Raw genomic sequence first — 10,309 nt, 5'->3', positions numbered from 1 at the left:
GACAGTTTAAATTAGGAAGTGATCTAAAGCAAGCTCGATTGTGGACATGATATATTCTTTCCTTCATATTTTATAGTTGTTCAAAAAAAATGTTTGAGTTTTTTTTTCTTTAGGGGAGCAGGTGAGATAGTATTTATCCGTAAAAGATGTAAACAAGTCAAAATATTTCTTTCAGTCAGTTAAATCTTTTACAAAAAAAGCAAACCTGTCAATCCAGTCCTGTTTCAATATAGATTTTCTGCCAACTGATACTGTTCAGTTATTCCGTATTGACTACAAGACAGCGACAGACGATCATTTCCGGGTTCATGCATCGAGAACAACAAACTACCGCTTTCAAAAAATTGACTTATTTCATTATTTTCCCCTCCTTTTACGTTTGATTTATACAAATGTTGCACTTTTGTGTACATTGTAGGGTATGTCTAACTTCAGAATGTTAATACCAGACGTAGTTTGCCTTTAGTTTCCATCAAGTTATCGGTCGCAACGTAGTGACGTTCCGGAAATACATTTCGCACCCTTTCGCCGTAGAACACCCTCCGACAAATACATTAAGGCAGTCTTTTATGTTGAAAATTCAGAAATAAATTGCCGAAGAGTCGTTTTCCTTTTATAATTTACTTGACATTTGTCTGTCTCCTTTAGTTGCACGCATTTCTTTAAACGTTATGTTTGTGTAACTTTATATACCTCAAGTGCCTTTGAGTAATCCTGTTTACTCGTACTTTGACAGGTCTTCTGTTAGCCGACTGTGTAAACATGTCGTACGTGTGCACGAGCTTATTATAGGAGCGACTCTGAAAGTGTTGTTGTAGGCCTTTCGAGGTATTTTCATCCCTGCTCTTGGCTAACAGCAAACCCCCTCATCAGAAAATGTCAGTGCAGGAATATGAGCGGCATTTCGAGTCGCTAAATTCGGATTTAGGCGGCGAGTCTGTGGGCAGTGAGCGGTCATCTTCTGGGACGTTTTATGGCGAAGAGGAGAAGTTACACTACATTCCTATCCGGATCCTGGGGAGGGGGGCGTTTGGGGAAGCGACTCTGTACAGAAGAACTGAGGTAAGCTAGGTGCTACTGCTATTTTATTAGAATATTTTTAAAATAAAAGTAAATGAAAGTTAGTTGAATTGTAATACATTTTCTTTAATTGGTCCTTTTTGTTGTTTTTTTTTTGTTGGGATAAAATAAAATGTAAATATTTCCTTTTTTCCACCGCTGTGAAAAAGCAAGATTTTTGACCCTATCATTGTAAATTAATTTATCATTAACATTTTCTTTGGTGAATTTAAATTAAAATTGATTATTTTCTTTTTATAGATTATCTAATAGTTAATTTTAAAAATAACTTATTATTTAATAGTGTCCTATTTATGTGGTTTTAGTATTGTATTTTGATAAGCATAATCCTGCAAATATAGTGTGATATTGAGCATTAGTGTTTGTTTTGACTGGTTATTATGTGTACACAACCTGTTATTTAGATTCTTGATTCAAAATTATTCACGAACCCTGTGATAGAATAGTCTCTAATTTTCCGTTGTCTTTTGTCTTAGGATAATTCCTTGGTGGTGTGGAAAGAGGTGGACTTGAACTCGCTCTCAGAGAAGGAACGTCGAGATGTCATGAATGAAATCAACATCCTCTCCGTGTTGGAGCACAACAACATCATAGCTTACTTCAACCACTTTATGGACAAAAACTCTCTGCTCATTGAGTTGGAGTATTGCAACGGTACGTCTGATCGTCCACCTTCTTGTTTCCTTTCAAGGATTTGCTACAGGGAATGCTTTTGTCCTGACAGGAGGAAATTTGTACGATAAAATCGTCCAGCAGAAAGGAGTTCCCTTTTCCGAGAAGGTATGAGCGCGGTGTAGGCTTTTGATTGATCTAAATTTCTTTTGTTTTACTTTTCTACGATCGTTTGTGCCTTTTAATCCTAGGTAGTGGTATGGTACCTCTATCAAATTGCTTCAGCAGTGGCCTACATTCACAAAGCTGGGATCTTACACAGGTAACGTTCATGCAAGGAACCCAAGTTTGTGTTTTCAAACAATTGTGTTTTAAATATGTTTACTTTTTTCCCGCCGTTTGCAGAGATATCAAAACTTTGAACATTTTCCTGACCAAGACAGACCTCATCAAGCTGGGGGATTATGGCCTTGCAAAGAAGCTGGACTCTGAGTTTTCAATGGCAGAGACAGTAAGGATGTGGATGAGTAAACATTGGATTTAAACGCCCTACATAACGTTAAAAGAATTCCTTGGTAGTAATTCTTGTATCAATTTTTGTCTTCTTTTGTGTTTCCAGTGTGTAGGAACTCCATATTACATGTCACCTGAATTGTGCCAGGGAGCAAAGTACAACTTCAAATCCGACATTTGGGCTATGGGTTGTGTCCTTTATGAAGTCTTAACTCTAAAAAGAACATTTGATGCAACAGTGAGTTTGACTGGATTTTCATAAACTGTTCCATCCTCTTTTTCTTGCTTACTTAAATGCATTTCTGCAACTCCTGTGTTTGCACAGAACCCGTTAAACCTCTGTGTTAAAATAGTCCAAGGCAACTGGACTATGGAAGGGGTCTCTGACATTTATTCGTCCGGACTGTTGAAGCTGGTGTACGAGTGTCTGCATCAGGTAAGAGCGAGGATCAGTTCTGCAGGGAAAACAGCGTTTACCTCTGAGCGGCAGTTCACTTCTTTTTACTTACAGGATCCTGCAAAAAGGCCAACAGCTGAGCACATTCTGGACCAGCCTTCCATCTCCTGCTGCAGACAGTGAGAGTATTTCTATTTTTATACTTTTGGAAACGACGACGGAGTTTTAGGGCCAGTTTACAAACAAGTTTTTTAATTTTTTTTTGTTTTGAATTTAAAGTCGTTTATTTACGACTTAAAATCTCGTAAATTTGCAAGAAAAAGTCACAAATTGACGAGAAAAAACACCAAAGTTGTCTGTTTATCGGAGCCTAGCTTGAAGATGAAAGATGTGGAGCCTTTAGAGAAGCTTTATTTCCAGATAGGTTTCAAAATTGTAATTTTTTTTTTTTTGGTGGCCCTAAAACTCTGTCGTAGGAAAACATCCCTTTTTTTATTTGTCGCATTTGCTTCATTTTCTTTCAGGGAGCTTGAGGAGCAAGTTGTCTTGCTGAATTCATCAATGAAGAGACCAAAGTTAGTAATTTTTTTTTAAATGAATGTTATATACAGGTAATATGTAACCAACTGACTTTTATGGTATAGATTAAATCCAGTGTCGGAGAGTTCCATTGCCGTGGTGACACGTTCAAGGGAGGTGTACTATTGGGGAGGAGGGAAGTTTACCCCCCAAAAACTTGACTCATTCAAAGCAGGCAGCGGGGCCCAGCATGTGTGTGCAGGAGAGAATCATTTTGCAGTGGTGACGGTGGAGAAGGAGCTGTACACCTGGGCTGTGAGTGCTTAAAGGTGACATTTGGTGCACATACTGCGGCCGTTCTTCTTCTCAAAAGAAGTTTCCTCAAACTCTTAGGATGTCCAAGGTGGGGCCAAAATGGTGGGGCAGCTGGGACATGGGGATCAGGCCTCCTATCGACAGCCGAAGCGGGTGGAGAAGCTCCAGGGGAAGGCCATCCGGCAGGTGGCGTGTGGAGCGGACTTTACTGCCTGTGTGACTGGTGAGTGAGAAGAAGCAGCCCTCTGTGAAAAAGATTCTGCCGACAAATTTGTTCGTTTTTTTTGCAGATGAAGACCAGATGTACATGTTCGGGTCAGACTATGACGGTTGCATCGGGGTTGAGGGTCAGCTGGGGTCGCAGGTTTTGGAGCCAGTTCTACTGGAGTTTTTTGAGGGGCGACCTGTTCAGCTGGTTTCGTGTGGAGACAACCATGTGGTGGTGTTGACCCGGGATAAGGACATCTACTCATGGGGCTGCGGAGAATACGGTACATCTAACTGCTGCTTTGAACTTCAGTGTTGCCGGTTTTATCAGGTTCAGCCACCAGATGGCGACAGCAAGTCAATGTTAGAAAGTTAGATGAAGTTTTAGGAACATTTTTGGCAAATCAAATATTTTGAATTAAAATGAAAATTCTTGTCGATTTGAAATGCTTTCTCCTGTCTTTTGGTTTCAGGGCGTCTTGGTCTGGAGAGTGAGGACGAATTTTCCTCTCCGATGCAAGTAAGTCTTAATTTTTTGCTTTACAGGTTTGTAAAGCAAAAAACAGCTGTTTTTTTGAAGAGTTTTGTCCATCCTCTCTCATCTTTGCATTTACTAATGTATCTCTTTTGTCCTGCTACAGATGTCCAGTGACTTTGCTCACTTGCCTTCTGAACCCCAATTTCTGCAATGAATAACTTTTGTGTTGTTGTTTTTTCCCTATAAAGGACATTTCAGGAGTTTTGTGTTGGTTTATATGCTTCTTCTTCTTCTTTTATTTTTCAATAATTGATTCATTATTTTTGTTTCCTTTCCTCTCGGTCCTTAAGCGGTCATAGTAGATCGTCGCTGTTACTAAGTCAGGTTCTGCAGGACGTTTTGCTCCACACTGTCCTCTTCTGCTCGCTCAGTTTTAGGATCAAACCAAAAAGGTTTAGGTTCAATCTGTTGGTGACATATTTTGGCCAATACTAACAAATAAGGACCAAACTGGCCTTATTGAAATAATCTGGAATGAATTGGATCATAATTAATGAAACTCCTGATTATTTATGTCTTTTTTGGTATATCTTTTATGCAAAATTGGTTGTCAACTGAAAATCAACTGAACTGCTTTCTTTGGGATATTAGGTCTGGGATTAGACTGCTGCCACCCAACCAAGATCTGGATAAGCAGAACTGGATCGATGGATTCAACCATCAAAGGAAGATATTGCTCTCTGCATGTCTGACATCCTGTGGTTTTTTTTTTGTCTTTTGAGGTAAAGGTTCCTATAGGTGCCAGTATTTCCTCCGTCTCATGTGGCAGCGATAGCACCTTCTTCTTGACAGAGTCTGGGAAAGTGCTAGCGTGCGGAAACAACGAGTTCAACAAACTGGGGTTAAATCAGGGCATCTCTGGAATCAAGAATCATCCCGGAGAGGTATGAATCTGTGTTAAAAGTGCTTTTAATATATGATGTTGAAGCTTTATAATCAACTCAGTTTTTTTTGTTTTTTGGCTTCACTTATCAGGGTTACCAAGGGATACCGTACACCACCGCAATGACCCTGGTGAAACAGCTGTCACGCTTCAAGATCCAGTCCATTTCTCCAGGGAAGACTCACACTGCTGCTATTGATGGTAGACAAAAAGGACTTCAATTTGTTTGTTTTACAGTACAACAAATGGAAGCTTTGAAAATAGCAGTCATTTTTGTGTGTTTTTATTTTCTGACTTTGCAGAACGAGGTCGTCTGATCACGTTTGGTTGCAACAAATTTGGACAGCTGGGTGTGAAAGACTTCAAGAAGCACGCTGGTGTCCAAGTCCTTGTCGGTCCATTTGGAGGCAAGACGGTGACCAAAGTGGCTTGTGGAGATGGATTCACCATCGCTGCTACAGAAGGTGAAATATCCTGAAAAAGAGTCACAGTTTTTATGAGACCCTCAGTTTCTTTTTAACTTTTAACCGGAAACCAGTCACCCTTTTATTTGTCAAAACTGTTATGAAAATGAAGGAAAAATAAACAAACTTTAGATTCAATCTGTTTGTTTCGAATCTTAGTGTTTTAATGTGCAGAAAAGGAAAACGTTTGAGTAAAGTGAAATCTTCAATTCTGCAGAGAATTCAATTCCTTTAAACAAAGATATTTCTTAAAGTTTAATTTAAAGTTCTGTGGCAGCTGCCACTTTCAGCAGGTTTTTCATACAGTGTTTTCTTTTCCCTTCAGACAATCAGATCTTCGCATGGGGAAATGCAGGAAATGGGAGGCTAGGAATGCCTCCTGATAAGGGCTTTGGTTCAGAGGTTTGCCCCGCCCTGCCCAGGCCCATTTTTGGTTCCCTCCATCATGTACCCGACCTCTCGTGCCGCGGCTGGCACACTATTATTATCATGGGTGAGTGCTCAAAAACCTTTGAGAGACGCATGAGAAAAGCAAAATAACAATGCAATGAATACTTTTTTTTCCCCTTTAACTTAAAGAAAAAGTCCTCAACTCCAAGACCATCCGCTCAAACAGCAGTGGACTCTCAATTGGTAATTTATTTTATTTAATATTTATTTGAAGAGGGGCACATTTATGAACATTTCTGTAAATGTGTCAGTGTTACCTGCAAAGCTCATTTTCAACTGCTGTCCCTAGGCAAAGTGTAGGAAATGGGGGGAAAAAATACAATTTCCTATTAATGTTTGTGTGAAAATGAGAAAATAGCTTGACGTAATGTGTTATCCTGTGATATAGCTCATTGTGTTCAACTGTTCTGCTATTTGAATCACATGGCAGCTGCTCTGGTCCAGATGTGGAGTTTGTAACTGAGCAGAAGAGTGAAGGATTTAAAATTTAATTTGAGGGATTGGAGGAAACTGCTAATCTGTAATCCCAAGAGAATCCTCCCAAAAAGATTGAATGAGCAGCAGGGCCATTGATGGAAAAGTTTGTTAATGTTCAAATAAGACACATTAGACCACCTTTTCTTTGTGACTAACTGATTAATTATTTACAACAAAAAGCAAAAAGAAGTGAAATTTGATTTTGTGGACATGAAACAGGCTTCGGCCATGACGGATCGACATCAACCGTTGATCTGGACTTGGATCCCGGATCGGAGACCGAATGTCGTGGCAGGAGTCTTGGAGGCACGCGAGAGGTTAACGTTGACGGATGCTCGATGGAGGCCCCAGTGATGTCGGCTGCAAACCAGACTGGAGACAGCTCCTGTCCGCTGTGGCTTCAAAAGGTTTGCTTATATGGTTTAAAGTCCAACTCTGATCATCCTTTGAACTGTTTTAAAACTGTTCCCAGTGGTCTTTTTATTAGGATCACGCCATTTTTCTGCAAAATAAAAAAAAAATGTGTTGTTTTCTAGGACATAAACATTTAATTTTGAGTTTAATTTTCTTTATGTGTATCCTCCATCGTCATCACAAGAACATGTAAGAAACACCAAAAGCACAATTTTCATCGTCTTTAAGAGTGTAGCAAGATCTCTGACAACAGAAAGCCCTGAATGTGTGAGCACTCTAACAGATATTCACTAATCCAATAGGAGCTTGAAGATGCAGAGTTCATCCCAATGCCAGATACGTGCGACAACGACCAGCTGCCTTCTGTCTCCGAGAGCTTTACTCGGCCATATGAGGATCTGAAAGAGCTCAAGGCAGCAGCAGATGCTGTCAGCACCGCAAAAGGCCTTTCGGTAATGCCTGATGGGAGACAGCATATCGAGAGACAAGTGATGCTTCCGTAGCAGTGACTGTAATCCATGTCGTGACTGATGCTGCTCTGCAGGCCACACGGATGAGCTTTGATACAGTCAACGGTCTGGATGGAGGGGATGTCTGCAGAAAGGGGGAGTCTGGTGCTTGCTGTAAAGCAAGTAGAGAGGTGGCTCAGGTATCGCAGTTAATCACATCCGGGCAAATCCGCCCTACGCGTGTCAGAGATGTAGTGATGACCCAACTTTCTTTTGTAGTTGCAAGAAATGCTTGCCCATCAAGAGAGGAGAATTCAGATGCTGGAAAAGCAGGTATTTTCTAATACTTTTACAAACACTCTTTCTTGCTGGGATACCAAGCATGTTTTCGTTTCCTTTGGTATCTGAAGGTCAGTGAACAGAAAAAGGAGAATGAGAAGCTTTGGGCAGCCATCAACCGCACCGCTGTGCAGGAAAGGGGTCTTAACAGCGACAGAAACTGCCTCTCTGCTCCTGGGGGAGGCGGAAGAAGAGGGGAACTCACGAATCACGGAGGCCGATCTGCCGGGGCAAGCGTGTGACCTTTGACCTGCGAGATGCTTGAGGGAGAAAAGAGGTGTCCGCAAAGATGCATTCATAAGATTCGAAAACATTTCAGGCGTCTTTGTTTTTCCTCTGACTGCAGCTGACTGAGAGTGTTAGATGCATTTAGGAAAATAAAAGCACGAGAAAGAGAATCTGATCAGTGTTATCCCGCAGTGTAAATCTTTCCATTAAATGTTTTTTTTTTAACACACTTGATGTTTTTATCATTTTACACAGAAGGCCTCAATTTTAGTATTTTAAAAATGCGAAGAAAAAGAAACTTTATGAAGTTGTGTCACCTGTGTGTTTGATTTCTTTCCCACATTTGTTTAACATTTTGGGATTAGCTATGCAAAAAAAATATGCAACTTTGCATAATTTCTAAATGCACCTGTTGTACTATAAACAACTGTGTAAAACACAAAACTACTGATATATTTTTGAAACAGTTGCTTTTCTTCTGTGCCTTAATTTTCCCTCCAAAGATCTTGAAATAGTAGTACTTTAAAAGTTTCCATAATGCGTGTGAACACAAGAATAAAAAATAAAAAAAGCTTTCTTTGCAAGTATAACATTTTGGTTTTAATATTTTCTTTTGAAATGTTTTAGTTGTTGGTACTTTCTGTGATATTTTGGTGCATTTTTTTTTTTTTTTTGATGTTTGTTTTTTTGGATGTTTTTATTGGTTTGGGTGTGTATGCACTGCATATTTACCACCCTGTATTGTTCGAAAGCTTGTTTTCCTTCTAAAGATGTTTTCAAGAGTTTTAGCCGTCTAAAAAATGCTGTCAAACTTTATGTGTACCAACGAAAAAGAAAAAAGTATTAATAAATAGATAATTAGAGGAGGAAAGGTTGATTTGATTATGAAAACTGTTTTTTTTTTGAAAAGTGCTTATCCAGTTTTTTATATATTTTTTGTAAATGTTTTATCATATTTATAAAAAGATTGTAAATCTCAACCTCCTGTTAAAAACTGAATTCATAAATGTAGAAGGAATGACTTTCAAAACAGACATTTTCTATGCTTGTTTTTAAAGCATTGAAGGCCTTCACTAAACCTCTGCAAGCTTGCCGTACATTAAAAAGCCAATTTAAAAATGACATTCCACTGGTTTGTTTTTTGAAAGTACTACTTATCATTGTCAACCATAATTTGCAACTAAAGACAATGTTTTCTATCATTCAAATGTTCTTACTTTGCTCTGTAAAGGTATAAGGTCTACTTTTGTCTTTCCTAACCTCAAATCTTTTTTTCATTTTCTTGCCTGATCTCTGATTTGTTTATTATTTTACAGAAGAGTGGAATCAAGCGTTCTTACATTTACCAGCATGCTTCTTTGTTTTGTCTCCAGTGGTCAGAAAGATAAGACTGTTAAAGTTTCTGCTCGTTCAGTCGGTTCTTTGTTTTGCCTCCATTTTCCATAACCTGCAATTTTGTCAGTTTTCCTAACTTGTCTGAGCTGTTCCTATAGAAAAATGCTTCTGTTTCTCTTGTCTTTTTTAAACCATCTATTGAGCAGGTTGAGCTTTTCTTCTTTTGTCTTTGCCACAGCCTATCATTTGCCTCTAACATTGTATTTTTCCCCAAAACACACTACTGAAAAACATATGAATAATATTTGTAATCCAGACAGATTGCATGTTGTAATCATAATAATATTGAAACAAATGCAATTTATCATGTATAACTAAAAAGTGGTGGCCCATTATGTCCAGATCAAAGGGGTGGCTTAATCTATAATATTCACTGGCTCATCTTATGTCTCTCCCCCTTATCTTTTTTTTTCTTTCAACTGTCCCTTCCATTGTTAGCACGAGGAGGGGGGGTCTCGTTGTCATTGAATATAAAACATATCAGAATTACTTTATTGATCCCACACTTGGGAAATGTGTTCGTTACCATAGCCAATGACAGCATTGTAAACATAAGAAAGAAAAAAGAATGAGAATAATATTTTTAAAAAAATGTAACATAAATATATTTCATATTTCATCTTAAACATATTTCATCTTTCACTTTTAACTCCCAATTATATAAATATTTGTATGCCTAGAATTATTAAAATAGACAAACAAAAAAACTGATGAAAGCACATTTTATTGTATCCTGACTCCAACATGGTTGAATCCTAAAAAAAAAAAAAAAAAACATGGTTGAATCCATCTTTTAAACAAGAACCTCACTGTCGCGCTACGTGATTGGTCGGGGTATTGTGTCATTTCCGGGTAAAGTGTTCGTCATTTCCTGAAGCTGCATCCCCGTATGTTTTGAATTCAACATCTTTTCACTGGTTTCTTGAGAAGGTAAACTACATTGCCACGTTCGTAGTACCAATGCAGTTACCTTACATAATCGTTGCGAAAATAGCCATATTTTTTTCTTTGAATGTTTTAATTTTTAAG

The 10,309-nt window shown here is 38.6% G+C and overlaps 1 protein-coding gene across 1 annotated transcript; it reads left to right on the top strand.

Annotated features, from left to right (window-relative positions):
• On the top strand, window positions 1-9,007 carry nek9 (NIMA related kinase 9). Its single transcript, XM_011490412.4, has 23 exons — window positions 1-1,062; window positions 1,557-1,734; window positions 1,805-1,860; window positions 1,944-2,014; window positions 2,098-2,203; window positions 2,312-2,443; window positions 2,531-2,641; window positions 2,717-2,781; window positions 3,127-3,177; window positions 3,247-3,436; window positions 3,515-3,659; window positions 3,727-3,927; window positions 4,117-4,163; window positions 4,904-5,065; window positions 5,157-5,265; window positions 5,367-5,528; window positions 5,854-6,021; window positions 6,108-6,161; window positions 6,675-6,862; window positions 7,172-7,321; window positions 7,414-7,518; window positions 7,598-7,651; window positions 7,729-9,007. Exons 1-23 carry the CDS (start codon window positions 877-879, stop codon window positions 7,897-7,899), a joined length of 2,862 nt encoding a protein of 953 aa, XP_011488714.1. The 5' UTR covers window positions 1-876; the 3' UTR covers window positions 7,900-9,007.
• The last annotated feature ends 1,302 nt before the right edge of the window (window positions 9,008-10,309 follow it).

This window comes from Oryzias latipes, chromosome 22, assembly GCF_053564925.1.
Source record: "Oryzias latipes strain Hd-rR chromosome 22, Olatipes_Hd-rR_3.1".
NCBI classification, from domain to species: domain Eukaryota; kingdom Metazoa; phylum Chordata; class Actinopteri; order Beloniformes; family Adrianichthyidae; genus Oryzias; species Oryzias latipes.
This window is presented reverse-complemented; position numbering and strand designations above follow the sequence as displayed.

Coding starts and splice junctions, on each gene's coding strand:
- nek9 (XM_011490412.4), top strand. CDS start 877: ATGTCAGTGCAGGAATATGAGCGGCATTTCGAGTCGCTAAATTCGGAT. Junction 2,782..3,126: donor TCCATCTCCTGCTGCAGACA/GTGAGAGTATTT, acceptor ATTTTCTTTCAG/GGAGCTTGAGGAGCAAGTTG. Junction 3,928..4,116: donor ATGGGGCTGCGGAGAATACG/GTACATCTAACT, acceptor TTTTGGTTTCAG/GGCGTCTTGGTCTGGAGAGT.